We start from the raw sequence: 15,633 nt of genomic DNA, 5'->3' as shown, positions 1-15,633 counted from the left end.
TCTCTAACTCCTCACCTCCTCCCCTCAACTTCACCTCGGCCTCTTCCGGGACACTCGGTGTGGGCCCGCTGTCTGTCTTTTCTCTTGACGACTTCACCTACTACCACTACTAGGAAGCAGTGTGTAATGAGATCTTGAATATAGCTGAGACCTCGGTGAGGTACTGCAGCACCCTGTCCCACCACCCTCATGACTCTGTCCATAGACTGCACCCCCACCCCAGTAAACAATCTTTCATCATTTCCCAGCAACCCCAGTCCCACAGCAGCAGTCCGGAGCCAAGTCGTCTTAACTGTGGAATGTGAGTAGGATCTGTGTTTTAAGTTTGACACCTACGCTTTAAATTTTCCGAGTTTCATATTTTGAGTCCTCTCAGCTTTTGCGGGTTTACCAGTTTATCTTTGTACCCCCGCTCCAGTTTCCAGGCTTTGTACAGTTACGTGCCGCAGAACGACGACGAGCTGGAGCTGCAGGAGGGAGATCTCGTCAGCGTCATGGAGAAGTGCGATGACGGCTGGTTTGTCGGTATGTGCCTCCGGATAGATTCTTCAGACATGCAGTCACACTCACTGTGTCACATTAATCCATATAGGGTTTCGGCAGTGTGACAGCAAAGGACTGCAGGCTTGAAATGTGCAATGCTCAGGCCTCCTGGAGAAGTAGAGCCATCTTCACTGTGTCACATCCTTCCATATATAGGGTTCCTAAAGAATGACGGAGAATGATTGAGTGCCGTGGACGTTCTCAAATATAGCTCAAATGTGAATCTTTCACTTCCTTTTTTCCTGATCAGAGTTTCTCTTTATATTTCTCTACAGGTACCTCGAAGAGGACAAAACAGTTTGGGACTTTCCCGGGGAATTACGTGAAGGAGGTGAAACTGTAAAGATATCTAATGTGGCTGTAACACACGGTTGCCTGTCAAGCTTGGGAAGTCATTACTATCGCGCATGGCTGTTGGTTAGAATAGTCATTTAGCCAGGCGAATCCGTTTTGTCTGGGGAAAGTGATCGGTTCGGCCTGAGGTATGTCAAACTGCACGAGGAGAGGACGGAGACGGCTCACTGCCCAAACCCTCAGCATGGTGTACACCTTCATCACACTTCACACGCTTCCTGACAAGAATACGTCCATCTCCACATGTGGAATTTCTCTGTGAAAACCGACCACAAACTAGCTTTTATTGTACAGATAATAGCTTCCATTTTGTCCACGTGATTTTACAGTACACAAGTGTTTATGTAGCAGGCCGGCAGCAGAGCAGTGTTGATGGATCAAGGAGAGGATCTTTTTGCCTGAACTGGACTTTGGAGGAGTCAGAATGTATTTTTTGAGTGTGATGTGGAGTTTGGAGCTATTTGTCATGAGCTACCTTTCAGGATCAGGGGTGTTTAACATGATTGGCTAAGTATGATGCAAATCGAAAAAAATCACTTCCTTTTTATTTAAGTTTCAAAAGAAAAACCTTCAGTGTTCAGATCAAGTTTAAATGTTGCTGTACTCTGGTCCCACAGACAGTTTTCCCCCGGTTTAGATCCAAGAATATGACGTTGATTCAGTGTCCCTTGGAGGTGAAGTTGTTTACGCCTTATATACAAAGACACTTTAGAATCTGTTTTGCTTTCTTTCACATTTTCAGTCAGTGTTGGCTGCCTGTCAAGACCATTGCAGCATTCACAACTCAGAGTAACCCAAAAGCTTTCGATACCGGTTAAGTATTGCCTTCATTTTCTATCCAAAGGTTGTTATACAAAAGTTATTACAGTCATGTGTTTGACTAGAAACACTAAAATGTTGAAGTGTGCTGTTAGTTTCTCCTTTTCTCAGTTACCACATCAAACAGAAACGCAGAGCAAGTGATCGACTGCGCTGATTGTCTCAGAACAGTGACGATAAACTGTGTGTATCCAAATAGAAACTATTTATCTGTCCTGTTATACCCCCTCTGCTGAGGTAAAAGTCGACTGTGTTTGCTGATGCCTGTAAGGTAGCTGGTGGTAGACGCCTGGCTCCAGCTCAACTACAGGACAGGCGTGGTAGCACTTAACTTCCTGTTTGGTTATTTTAGGGAGATCCCACCTAACAAGATAACAGAAGATTAATCAGTGATGACACAAAAAGCTATTTAATGTTTTAAATGAAAGCCAACAAGGTGTCTTAGAGAATAATCGTACTGATTTTTAAAGGCATATTGAGATTTTAACCATGCCCTTCCTGGCAAGATTGTATGTTTTAGTCATGTAAATGTGTACAGAAAACTTTAAGAGGCCTTCCAGACACGGCTACATATTTTCATATGTAATGAGTACAACTTGGGTAACACAGTTGGTGGAATGATTCACATAATAGCATATATAGGTCGGCATTAGGACAGCATGCACAGTAACATCAATAAGAGATCGACAAATCAAATCGGAGCATGAAATACTATCAGCGAACGCCTCTATATTTGCATTTAGCTTAAAGAAAACAGAAGTGATGACAGGGTTAACTTTTTGCTCCTTGAGCTTCAATCGCTCCCTGATGGTTTGAATTCTGCTATCAAAGCATCAGAGCCATCGTCCCGCGGAGCACAGAGCTCCCACATCTCCGGCAACACACACTGTCAGAGTATCTCCTCCACATGCACAGATGAAAGCTATTGTTTTTCTTTTGTTTGCGTTCTCATCAAATTCCTTGATGTCATCAACCGCTGCAATGTGTGCTCATCAATCCTTAGCAGAGCTGTCAGATAGTACGTGCAAATAATTCTTACTGCTTGTTATGACCTGCTCGGAGCAGCAGATGGGTGTTGTTTGTAGGGCAATGTGCTACTGAAGTATTTTAAAGTCAGTCTAGTTGATACCAGGAGCTATCTGAAGCTCTGAGTAGCTGAAGCCAGATCCACACATTTCCAATCAAATGGTGCCAGACTATCCTGGCTCTTTATAAGCGCCTGAATACACACAATCTGAAACATAATGTGAAGTATAGAGGTATAAAGAGACATAAAACAGTAACACTCACTCACTAGATCTCAAAGCGTATGTTTACTATATCTTTGTATTTTTTTTTGCATCTGAATGTGCAACAGTTGTGCAGTGATGATAAACGATGACCTGATTGGAACATGGTTTGAATGTTGTGTATGTGGCCAACACACATACAAGTGATATTTGAAGTTTAATAATAGATGAAGTGCATTAATTTAACAACATTCAGTAGCAATCAGTGTTTCATCCTCTCTGACGTTTGCTGTTCAGCATCAGCAAACATCAGAATCAGGTGTTTGTTCCTGTGCACATCACCACTGACAATTCTGCCATCATCGGCGACAGAGTATTGTCTCAGCAAGATAAAACACATAATATAATACACTTCATTGTGTGTTTGCTTGTATAGCACTGATATAATGTTCAGGTATTTTGTTACACCACAAAAGCATTTTTTCCCTCCACCGCTGGCTAAACATTTTTTGTTCCTGTGTAACTCCAGCTCCTCATGAATGTGCTGATTGGCTGGGAGTCTGTCGACCTGTAAGCTTGTTCAAAAATCCCTGACAGAACAACAGCAGTGTCTGAAAAACACTATACTGTATGGCGGACAAATAAACAGTCACTGATTTAGTCACAACACAACTCACTATAGATGGTTTCTGTGATATTGTGCTGCATGAAACATCACAGGATGTATGAATGTATGAATATATGAATGTGGCGCAGGCTGTGTACACATGATTTGTAAAAAAAAAAAAAAAAAAAAATGTCTGAATGTCTTTTCATCATGAATGAACACACAGACTAACGAGCAGCGCAGCACAAGAAGGAGTGTAAATATGTAAAATAATAAAAAATAGACTGCAAGCGATGGGAGCATCAGACTGAGCTCTCAGTTACTTGCAGCAGTTTATTTACCCGAAGGATTTTTTTGGCAAAGCACAGAGTGGAGCGTTACTGAGCACAGGAAGTTTGATGCATATGAACATTACGCTGCCATTTGTGAGGATCATAATGCCTTATGTTAGATGCAAAATTAAATTGTGCCTCATTTTCATTAAAAAATTTTTTTTTTGGAGTATCACTGAAATGTATCCATTACATATTTAATGTAACCATGGTTTTCCCATTAGTCCCAGTCTATGTGGCGGGAGAAATATTTACTAAGAACTTGTCAGTTACTGTGCAAGTACCTAAAAGTGTGACACGATGCTTCATCTTAATGATTAATAATCATGAGAATGGACTAGTTTAATGGGACGCACAACCCACAACAGGTTTGGTTTGTTTGCTTCAATTTGCAGTGCTGTTACATTGACAATATTAAAAATAAAGATACTATACACTGCTGTGACTTCGGTATTATGCAATATTTAATAAACCATTTAAACCATTTGTTGTTTTTTCTGTTTTATTCCATAAGATCTGGTGTAGAAATAAGCTTGTAATGAATGTTAGAAGAAAACTTCAGTCAGGTTAACTGGTAGGCTTTTATTTTGGCAGCTGTGTGGAGCAGCATATGTATGTCAGACGGGTCGAATCCCATTAAGGTGATGATGTTGACAGATATGTTTTTACAGCCTTGACAGTCAGGAGCAGATTTACTTTTCATTTAAAAAGATGTTATATAATAAGAACTTCACTTTAAAACAAGCAGTTTGAAGGACTTCACTGGTATGCCTGAAGGCCTGCTGTAGATGCATGTAACCCCCACAAGAAAGGACGTGTTTCATTCAGTCCGTCTGGGGTTTTTCTCTCCACTTTCAGCTGAGCTCCTCTGGCAGGAATTCAAGGTCTGGGAGCGGCACATTCCACATCCTGGGATTTAGCTCTACCATAAATGGTAAGCTCGCATATAACACGGTGACGTACCGGCAGGCAGACATCCCTAAAACAAACACTGGAGCTCATCTGAGAGGTGCAAAAAAATGAAGAGGGATCACTCTGCCCTGCTAGTTTCATGACATCGAAAGTTAAGGGCCATCAGCTGATAAGTATTATTCATGAGAAAAACTTTTGACCCCAGACAAAGTTGAATTATGTTTTGATAAAAGAGATTTGCCCACCCATTGTTAAGTTTATTAGGGAACTGCATCTATGTGGAACTATCTAAACTTTAGACATTAGACTAGACATTTGACCCCATGGACTACAATTTCCAGGATCTGAATAATGGAAATCCATTAGTGGTTGACACAAAAAGAAAGTAGGCACAGATTTTTCACTTTCAGTCAACCTGAGTCGTGTCTTTCTGCAGCTTGGTTTTGATCTTATTTATATAACAAACAGCCTAATCAGCCAAAATTATGACCCAGACTGGATCATCATACAGCAGTTTCAAAGTACTGTCAACAACAGTCAAACAAAGATTTGAATTTGGAGTTGATGTGCCATCCTACTCTGAATATAGATGGATTTTTTATTTTTTATTTTTTGCTTTTTATTGGCTACCAGAGATTTTACAAAATTGAATTATAAATACTTTGTCATTACATGCCTGTTTTTACCATGTATATAGTTAGACAAACAAGCGCTTAGGGGAAGATGACACTATACATGGATTTTTAAATAAGCAATGACACACAGGTGTCCTGCTACGAAAAGAATGGTCGATAAAGTAAAGGCAAGAATTATGTTTGCTCCAGTTCTGTCATTTTCTATCAGGACACAATAAAACACAGAAGTTGGAAGTAATAGTTTCCATTATTTTTGTGTTCAAAGGCCAAGGCTGACATTACTCTATGTTTTTCTTGAGTCAATAAATCCCATAAAGACCAAAACAGATATTTCCTTAACCTGTCTCTTAATACTTTTTAACTATTCTTCCCTGTTTGTGGCATCCAGACTCAACCCTTTCTTTCTGCTCAATACGTACATCTGCTTAAACAGGGGATAAATGTCTAGTTTCACATTTTAAATAATCAATTGCCTAAAAGAGCAGGTCACTGTAATTTTTATCATACATCACTCAAACAGGAGTAAATAATGCATTTGTTGGGGACTATTCATATACTGCTCTACAGCAGTTTATTATAAGTTATAAACTACAGGGCCCATGTTCATCCTATTGAGGTAACATGTCACTGCAATGGTTTGCAATCAGTGCAATGGTGTGGCTCACTGATGTGTTTTTAATAGTTTTTGGACGTGACAGGAGCTCTGACGAATAAGATATATTAGATTTTGGCTACTTAGACAATAATAGGATCAATTCAGTGTTGTTGTTTTTTGTATTACCATGGAATTAATTGACAATGAGAAAAATAAGGCACATTGCCAGTCTTGACCTACAGTTGCTTCAGTTTTACTGTTGTTACTGGTTGCTTGGCCCACTTCCGCACACACATTGCTGAGTGATCCATCTTCTTAATACGCGATCTTTGGTCTCTCACTTATCAGCGAGGAAACTTCAAAATCTATTCGTCCAACTGTAACCTGAGGGGCCGCCCACTCCTCTAATGCTGTAGCCTGGCTCCAACTACAGACTATCGATCTTTGCACATGTCGTATGCAGCAGGAGGTTGACTGGTGGTCTGACACAGATCTTTAAACACAAGCTAACTACAGTCGGCTCTGTTTAAAGAAAACAAAGCAACATTAACACTATGCCTGTCCGGGTGGTAATGCAGGGTCCTGGACCCTGGGGATTCAGGCTGGTTGGGGGAAAGGACTTCGAGCAGCCCCTGGCTATTTCCCGGGTAAGTTAGTTTTACTGTTAGCTGCTGCATTGTTATCAAGTGGTGTAACCGCACCTGGGCTTGTCCCTACGAAACTTTCACCTCTCGTTGTCTTCTGTCGACTTCACTGACAACAGACAAACAGGAACAGAGTTAACGTTAGCTTATGTTTAAAACAGGCGACCGTTACTTCACAGAAGCGAGACTAGTGTCACTTCTAATTTAGCTAATGTTAGCTAACGTTACAGTGTCGCTATCCTCTTACCTGCCTAGTGTTTTACCTCGAGACTTCCAGATACAAATGTGGTGGTTTGTGGAGCCCCATAACATTATACAAGATCATTTTTATGATTTTCTTTAACCAGAGCTTTCAGCGTAACTTTTCGTGTTAGACAAAGTGAGAACTGTCGAATATATACCAGACTCTCATATGAACCTGAGCTCTCATATCTTATCTCTTTAATTCCTAACTTCAAAGTAAAAGTATAATTTGGAGGATAAAATTTGAACTGTCCTTTATTTTGACATCCCTCAGTGTTAATACATCCTATTTCCTCTAAGTTACTTTACCACAACATAGTTGTACACATCAATACAAAGCTTTATAAGACAGCATCATACAGGTTTTATAGTGTGACACTCCTGTGGCAATAATTATAAACCACGATATGACTCGACTGTGTACTAAGTGGAGTCTGCTGCTCCTGTTGTAAATGTTGTTACTGTGGTCAGTCCACTCCACCCATGGAAAAGTGATTAGGAATTCCTGGACTGTGCCATAGTCGTCCCCTGCTTCCAGCCTGGAGCCTTTATCTTCAATAGAGAGGCTCCCCTGGAGGCAGTGCTCAGCCTGAGCCACTGACTCAAAACACCTCGCTGCAAGTGTTTACTGTAATTAAAGAAATGTGTGTGAGGGTCCTTTGGGGTCAGAGTTAAATGGAGGAGTGGCAGTAGGTTCTGACTGGATGTAAGGCTTGTAGAAAGTAAGTGTGGGAATGGGAGGACGAGCATGTATTTGACTTTAAATTAAATTTGTGTTTCACATCTGTAAAAGGTTATCTTTGTAAGTTATTAAATGCTTGTGTGTTTTTTCTTCATTTTTTCAAAAATATTTTAAAAGGGTGTGAAAGACTCCTGAGAATTTCACTTTCAAAAAGACTAAACCTTATGTCAAGCTCACATACAGCCCCAAAGAGTGTTGCTTTTTATGAATTAAGTCTCATGTATTGTAGGTCACCCCTGGGAGTAAAGCAGCCCAGGCCAACCTGTGTATCGGAGACATGATCTTGGCCATCGACGGAGAGCCGACAGAGCACATGACTCACCTGGAGGCGCAGAATAAGATCAAGGCCTGCATAGATGAGATGGTGCTCTCCATAGACAGGTAGGAGGTGGCAACATGTGCCAGTCTGATGTGCATAGCCGCGGGCCTAAAAAACACAGTAATATGAGACAGCTCAGCCACAATCCAGGTGTTCAGGAAGTAATGTTATGTTTATTCATGCCTTTTTAAAGGGCGAGTCTGTCTTTGGTTTTACTGAAATCTTTAGTTTGCAGAGTGTATGTATGCTAAGCGTTGTTGTAATTCTGTGTCATGTGCATTACATCATACTACTGGCAGCAGATGATTTCAAGCTGCAGGGATGTTGAAACGGATTCAACAGGCAGGTTGAAGCAAATGTGTCTGTTCAAATTAAGAGAAAGTCAGTTGACTGTGAGGTGGGGCAAACCGCCGATGAGGCCAAGCAGAAGAAGAGCTCTGTTGCATTCAAAGACACAGGCATATTATCATGTTCATGTGCGGCTACACAGGAAAACAGAAACCCAGGAACAGGAAAAAAAAATCCAGACATGTTGTATTTAAACTCACTGTGTGTATAATTACTATGTGATTATAGCATCTTTCAAGCCTTTTTCTTCTTCCTCAGGTCAGAAACGAAACTGTGGTCGCCACTTTCATCCGAGGAAGGGAAGACACATCCGTACAAGATGAATCTTGCATCAGAACCTCGGGTGAGTGTCACCATCAAAGCTGAATGTAGAACTTAAGCTTTCAAAATTACTCCCCCAGCTCTGTTATTTCAATTTTAAAATCGGGGAAATCCCAATTACAGGTAGCCATATAGTTTCTGGAAGCCTGCACATTCCTTTCCCACCACGCCCGCAAAGGCTTGTGGGCCTTTTTTTTTTTTTTTTTTTTTTTTTTTTAATAGTGCCAATGATGAAGTCATTGTTTACTCCCCAACAGGAGGTTTCCTAGGAGACGGTAGTTTATCAGCCAAGGTCTGACGCAAGCCTCAGTTCCTGTCCGCTGAGTGGAAAGTTGAGGCCGAAGTGTGAATTCATGTAGGAAACGGTGTGATGTGTCACAGGCTTTGTGTGTTTCACAGATGTTACGTATTTTTCTCACACACACAATAACGTGTCTCAAGCGCTTGTCTGGAGTCTGTCACTGTGATGCCTCTTTACGTTTTTCATACATTTAAACCACTTTATCATTGTTTTTAAGCTGTTGTAACATTGGTCTGTGCGAGTATTGTCAGTGTCTTTCTGTGCGTTTACTTGCTTGCAGAGACTCTGGGTTGTTCTGTAATTTAGATGTCAGACGCTTGAAGCATGAGCTGTATTTGGAGGCATCTCCGTCTTTCCACTGTGAAGCATGCAGTAGATTTGCTGGTATTTATGTGCCCACTTTGATGGCATGCCAGTGTCATGATGTGTCTTTAAAGACCGTTCACTGGTTAGCTATAATTCAGGCCACAGTCCACAGTCATATATTATGATAAATCATGTATTTAATTATTCAAACTAGAAGCAGCAGTGTTAGAAGAAAATTGCATTTTCAGTCTAACAAAGTTTCCAAACTCTTTTTTGAAAGTTGTAACAATGAATTCTAATGAAATAAGTGAAAACCACAAGTCGTTGTGTTAAGCAACATTCATAACACATGATATCAGCTGCACATTTGCAAAAAGTTATGACCACTACTGCAGCGAGTGTGCACTACGTGTGTTGCATGTTTCAGACAGAGAGTGAATTATTTCACAAATACCTGCACTCACCACCTTTCGTTTTAACAGAACAATTTTTCTCTCATTTTCACAGGAAGTGAAACACATCGGCTCGACCCACAACAGGAGTGCGCTGCCGTTTACTGGTTTTGGCTCCAAAGTTGTGACCAACCAGTACAACAGCCCCTCTGGTCTCTACTCTTCAGAGAACATCAAGAACTTCAACTCGGCTGTGGACGAAGTTAAAACCATGGCTACACCCAGTGAGCCCAACAACAAGTAAGAGGAACTTGAAAGGACAAGTGAAGGCTGGGTAACAAGAGGGTCAAGATTTAGTCAAGACAGACCACAGAGCAAACCCTACCTCTTGAATCATGGGAACAATGGAAAGCCAGTTGTTGCTCCTGTCCAGGCTTTCAGTGACACCGTACTGGCACCTGGCACATGTAGTCACGCAGTGATTTATTTATTTCTATAGTTAATGTAGAAACAACAACAGCTTGATTTTCCCCCAAACTCTGGGCTGAAATATAATATGATTTTTTAAATGTTAGATGTATTTCAGGAGTATTTTCTTTGCCTGTGTGACCCAGCCTGCACACTGCATGGCTCCTACTCAACTCCCTTTTTCCTCTAGTTTGTGGAATCCAAATTGTGTTCATATAGCATCACCTTTAAATTAGAAAGAGCGGGTCAAAGTTTAAGGTTAAGGTTGCTTACATGCTCTAGCTTAATGTTCCATATAACATATTTATTATTGTGATGTATTACTTATGTTCCACAGTGCATTTGGTTAAAACAGATAGATGATAATAGATGTATCTACTATTACCTAACATTATTTGTACCTTTTAACTTTAACATTGAAGCTACATTTTTCACTGTACAAACTCATTTCTAAATGCCTCTTAAAGTCTCATCATCGAGCTCCTGTGTTTAATCTTAAAAGAAAGAATAACAGTGCATCTAAGAATCATTTATTTTATTGATTGAAATCTTTCCCCCATAGGTCACTGATTGATCGGCTTCTAACTGCTGGAATAAGTTGATTCTCATCTAATTTTGATTCTGAATTTTGTCTGTGCAGCAAAAATTGAGCTTGCAAGATTTAGGCTCTCTCCCAAAAAGACTGTATGATAAGAGTCTTTCCAAATCATTAGTAATGTGGATATGATGACCAAGTAAGAGTAGGTGTTCAAAGTTCACTCCAGAAAAAGATGGCAATATAACACTATACTTAAACTGTATCATGATATCCAGAAAAACAAAATCCAGACAATATTGTGTCTCAGCTTTCCGCAGGTTTTGTCATGTTTTTGGACTTTTGTTGCCTTTATTTATCAAGAGAAGAGATAATGAAAAGACACAGTGTTTGCTGTTTGCTGCCGAAGAATGATTGACCTTTTTGCCTCTTGGGACTCCTGCAGACTGACTGAACTGAACACTTGCTTTGTAGATCTCCATCAGATCCATCAAAGGCAGGCAAGCGGCCGCCTGTGGCTGAAGATTCAGAAGTCTACAAGATGCTGCAGGAGAACCAGGAGTCTGATGAGCCTCCTCGACAGTCGGCTTCATTCAAGGTGCTTCAGGAGATTCTTGAGACAGGTACGGATCCTGCTTATTACTCACTTCTTCCACATTCAGAAGCTGATGAAAGAGTTCTCCTTTCCAATGTCTGGCTTTAGGGGAGCAAATTATCTGTCACTTTTAATTAGAGGACAGATTTCTCTGGGTTTTGTTTCCTGATGACTCATTGCTGAGTACACGTGAAAAGAAACATAGATGTGTGTAGAACTAGTGAAAGCTCAAAAGGCATGTTACATTCAGTCTTTGTCATGTTTGTAGGTGACTCTGATAAACCATCAGGGTTTAGGAGCGTGAAAGCACCCACAACAAAGATTGGCTCATCAGTGGGGAATGCAGAGAAGCTGCCAGTCTGTGACAAATGTGGATCCGGGATTGTGTAAGTGTTTTATGATTCCTCGGTACTGTTCTTTTACAGATAGTGTGTTTTATATGCACTGCACACAGGAAGTAGATCACATTTATGGCTTCATTTGAACCCACACCTCCAATTCAATGCTTTACCTCCACCTTCAGGAGACTCATGAGGTTTGATAACACTGTTTAACTTACTTAGTGCTTTTTCAGTTGGAAAACCTCTGTGACACAGTGTTGTGATGCAACACAAAGGGCCCCCAGAGTGTTGAAGTCTCTGTTTGGAGTTTGTCTCCTACCTGTGGCTGAACTGAGTAAAAACCACCAGACAAACCTCAGTTCACAGCTGCTGCCAAGTTGTTTTTTTCCTTTCACGTTGAAAATGACTTTAATTAGTTCAATTTTCCCCATAAATATTTTCAGTATTACCTTTTCTTACTTTGAGTGAACTTTACTGTTTTGGATTCAGTATCCCTAAAATTCCACATTGTTATGTGAGACAGATGTTTTTCAAAAGACTGCCCATTCTAGTTGAGATGCTCTTACTGACTTATACACTGACTTAGGGGATAGTTATACACCCACATGTCATCAAACAAACTCTAGTTGTTAGAGATTTAAAATGGAATAAAATAAAAGATAATACAATATATCAACAATTCTATTTTCTTGTAACTCTTGCAATGTTAATTCAGCCATTCGTCTTGTGAAGAAAAAAAAAAAATATATATATATATATATATATATATAATATGAGAATCTAAATGGCATATGACATATAGCACTGTATATGGTCTCATGCAAGGCGGCCATGTAGCTTAGAAGTTGAGAACCGTCAACCACTATGTCTCTAGTTAGAGGGGGTGTTTGCTGCATCTCTCTCACCCTCCTTTCCTGACATCTCTCTGTACTCTCTGTCTGTAGTAAAAAAAAAACATGCCACTCATTCATTGACATAACAGTGACCCAACCCCAAAGCCAGATCCATGAGCAAATATTTTCCCAGTTTGATGTGGAAGAACATGACTGTCCTGCACAGACTCCTGGCTTCAACCCCATCCAACACCTTTGGGACGTCCCGAAACACTCACTGCAAGCCAGACATTTTCACCCAACATCAGTGTGGGAACTCACTAATGCTCTTGTGGCTGAAAGGGAGAAAACTTCTGCAGACACATGAGTGTAATAGATTTAGTATTACAGTGGCCATATGAAGAACAGACTTTTGTGTATATCAAGCTTAATGTGATCTTTACATCTGCTCTTCAGGGGGATGGTGGTGAAGCTGAGGGACAAGTTCCGTCACCCCGAGTGCTACACCTGCACAGACTGCGACGTCAACCTAAAACAGAAGGGACATTTCTTTGTGGAGGACCAGATTTATTGTGAGAAGCACGCACGGGAGCGAGTGACTCCGCCTGAGGGCTACGACGTGGTCACAGTCTTCCCTAAGTAGAGCGCTCACTGAGCTAAGCCTCGGGACTGCACGCCACTGTAGGACACCATGATGTCACAACATTTAGCTCATGCTACTCCTGAGACTATAAAAAGGTCTTCTCTCGCATTCTGCTTCAGTACTGTCACTGGTAGGCAGGACAATAAAGAACGACATGTTAAAAAATGTTGATTTGCACATTAACTTTGGCTTCTGTAAAAGGAAAATTCGTGAATAACTATGAGATGATGACACATTTTTCTCTCCCTGATAAACTTTTCTATTTCAGCTGTGTTTTAATGTTTGTCTGTACATGTTCATTCTGTGCTTTTGAATCATGGAAACAATGGAAAGCCAGACTAGTTTCCCCCCCAACAGCCCACATGTTTTCTACAGTTTTATTAAATAAATAGACATACTTTTATTCAGAAAAATAGCTCAAAGACACATTTGAATATCACTGCCAAATAAATATTTTTAGCTTAAACCGGTTCTCCTGTCTTTCTACATCATTGATTGATCATTGAATGAATATAATGTGAGGCCAACAAAAGCAAAACGCTGAGAAATTCAACTGATAAGTTATGGCTTGCTGTATGTATAAACTGCTGCTGTGCTGTCCAATTAGAGAGCGCCGTCAGTGACGTCACTGCTGATGATTTGCACCTGCTGCGACGTCACTGATCAGGCGCAACATCCAGCAGTTTTCCTATCTATATAGAAAGAAATGGACTTTATAAAAAGTCAATAGTGCCGAGTATGATAGAAATTGACGTCACCACATAGTGACGTGAAATAAAAGGAGACAGGTAAAGTGTTGGATTCAGCGCTTGCACCGGTTTTACTGTTCATTTCATGAACTAATGAGTCAGAGTTTCTCGGGTCAAAGTCGGCTGACGTCACGTAACCAGATTCTGCAGATGAAACGCTCGCCGGGCTCCTCAGGTCTGACGCCACCTGCAGGTAGTCCGCCGCATGCCCGTGCTGGTCGGCCATGCGCAGGGTCTCGGTCAGAGCCCAGATGTAGTTGTGGGCAAAGCGCAGTGTTTCGATCTTGGTCAGCTTGGCGTCGTCGGGCAGCGCCGGCAGGATGCTCCTGAGTGCGTCCAGAGCGGAGTTCAGGTTGTGCATGCGGTGGCGCTCCCGGTCGTTGGCCTTCATTCTGCGCCTGCCCCGCTGTCCGGACCGCTCACACCTGGTTCTGTGTGCTGGTAGTTTACAAAGAAAGGTTTCCTCTGAAGTGGCACCAGCTTTAGTCACGGAGCCGCGAAGCGTTGCTGAGTCTCTGGATGTGCGCATGTCACCGGGTTGGCTCCGCACTGTAGGAGACATCCTGTGCAATTAGGATGGTCAATTATAAAGTTAAATCAAGACACAGCCACGAATAAATATATATATATAAAGTCTGCAATAAAAACATCAACACATATTTTAATGAGTCATTTAATGAAGCTTTATGTCTAATAGTCTTTACAGTCTGAAAATCCTCATTTATTATTTTCCATCATCCTCTAACATGTTTATAAATGTGCCACAGAGCTGAGGTGATTCAATTCATTTCCACTGCAGGTTTTTGAAATGACGTAAATAATAAAAGAAGGCAGAATAAGCATGTAGCTGCATCTACTATCTATAAAAACCGTGTGGTAAAGTTGTAACATCAGATAGGAACTTGAGATGGATGGATATATTTGCACTTACTTATGTACTCGTGCCAGGTGAAGTTCGGATAAAGAGACAGTCCGTCGTCCTTGTTAATCCTCTCCTGTAGCAGACAGTGTATATGGGCAGCTGACAGTGAGGGATGGATGCGCATCTCTGTCATTTTATATGGCCTTTATCTTATCTTTTTGCCCGGTGGAAGCCTGAATCAACAGCGCCTGTCAAGTGACCAATCAGCTTCCAGGCAGCGCGTCCTTCTCCCTCTCTCCCTCTCTCATTCTTCACACGACTGTATTTCTTTGTGTATTCTATGTAATGTTCGGTTGAATACATTTATAGTACAAAATGCTACGTCAATATGATAATCATTTTTTACACTCTGAGTGAGATTTAACTTATTTTCTCATAGAAAATAAATATCAGACACCAACTCCCAGAAATCTTAGAAATAGGCTGAATGTAAAATACTGGAAGCAATGATTTGAAATCAGGCACGATGCCGGAGCACTGCTGCCTCTGAGCTGTGGCCATGAGGATTTCTTTATGAATTATTATTATAACTTTTATCACTTTCATAATAACATCTTGCCAGTCATGCAGTCACCTCTCCACCTCACAGTGGCTGTTACATCTTGGTAAAAACACACCACGTGTTCAGTGTTGCACAACCCAGAAAAATACAAAAGGTTCTTTTTACGCATGGAAAATGCTTCATCCAAACCAAACACTGTAAACATTTTACCGTGTGTATGACTGTAGATGGTTATTGTCCAGCTCCAGTGGAAGCTCCGAAGGCTGCAGCACTTTGTTATGATTCTCATAAAGTCTCTGTTTTAATAAAGAGACTTTTAAACGAGGCTGTTATAGTTTCTTTTTATGAACAAAATCTATGAAATTAGAGACTATTTGGTATCTTAACTTTATTTTAATTTTTT

The 15,633-nt window shown here is 40.8% G+C and overlaps 3 protein-coding genes across 3 annotated transcripts in view; 2 read left to right on the top strand and 1 right to left on the bottom strand.

Annotated features, from left to right (window-relative positions):
* The window catches only part of sorbs1 (sorbin and SH3 domain containing 1), a 35,812-nt gene extending 31,444 nt beyond the window's left edge, over window positions 1–4,368 (top strand). The window contains exons 26-28 of the mRNA XM_087179179.1: window positions 114–301; window positions 419–525; window positions 819–4,368. Of these exons, the coding sequence (XP_087035305.1) occupies window positions 114–301; window positions 419–525; window positions 819–886 (363 nt within the window). The 3' untranslated portion in view covers window positions 887–4,368. The remainder of the gene's footprint in view (window positions 1–113; window positions 302–418; window positions 526–818) is intronic.
* Window positions 4,369–6,434: 2,066 nt separating this feature from the next.
* Window positions 6,435–13,523, top strand: pdlim1 (PDZ and LIM domain 1 (elfin)). The gene is made up of 7 exons (XM_023425917.2): window positions 6,435–6,673; window positions 7,885–8,036; window positions 8,581–8,665; window positions 9,758–9,942; window positions 11,120–11,268; window positions 11,509–11,626; window positions 12,871–13,523. Exons 1-7 carry the CDS (start codon window positions 6,581–6,583, stop codon window positions 13,055–13,057), a joined length of 969 nt encoding a protein of 322 aa, XP_023281685.1. The 5' UTR covers window positions 6,435–6,580; the 3' UTR covers window positions 13,058–13,523.
* A 257-nt stretch (window positions 13,524–13,780) lies between these two features.
* neurog3 (neurogenin 3) lies at window positions 13,781–14,442 on the bottom strand. The gene has a single exon (XM_023425791.2). The coding sequence runs from the start codon at window positions 14,366–14,368 to the stop codon at window positions 13,781–13,783; it is 588 nt and encodes a 195-aa protein (XP_023281559.1). The 5' UTR covers window positions 14,369–14,442.
* Between the last annotated feature and the right edge of the window lie 1,191 nt (window positions 14,443–15,633).

The sequence above is a fragment of the Seriola lalandi genome, unplaced genomic scaffold, assembly GCF_002814215.2.
Source record: "Seriola lalandi dorsalis isolate HSWRI2012SDOR001 ecotype SW California unplaced genomic scaffold, Sedor1 jcf7180002054795, whole genome shotgun sequence".
NCBI classification, from domain to species: Eukaryota; Metazoa; Chordata; class Actinopteri; order Carangiformes; family Carangidae; genus Seriola; species Seriola lalandi.
The sequence above is the reverse complement of the archived record's forward strand: the minus strand, read 5'-3'. Positions and strand labels throughout refer to the sequence as shown.

Coding starts and splice junctions, on each gene's coding strand:
- pdlim1 (XM_023425917.2), top strand. CDS start 6,581: ATGCCTGTCCGGGTGGTAATGCAGGGTCCTGGACCCTGGGGATTCAGG. Junction 6,674..7,884: donor AGCCCCTGGCTATTTCCCGG/GTAAGTTAGTTT, acceptor CATGTATTGTAG/GTCACCCCTGGGAGTAAAGC. Junction 8,037..8,580: donor ATGGTGCTCTCCATAGACAG/GTAGGAGGTGGC, acceptor CTTCTTCCTCAG/GTCAGAAACGAAACTGTGGT.
- neurog3 (XM_023425791.2), bottom strand. CDS start 14,368: ATGTCTCCTACAGTGCGGAGCCAACCCGGTGACATGCGCACATCCAGA.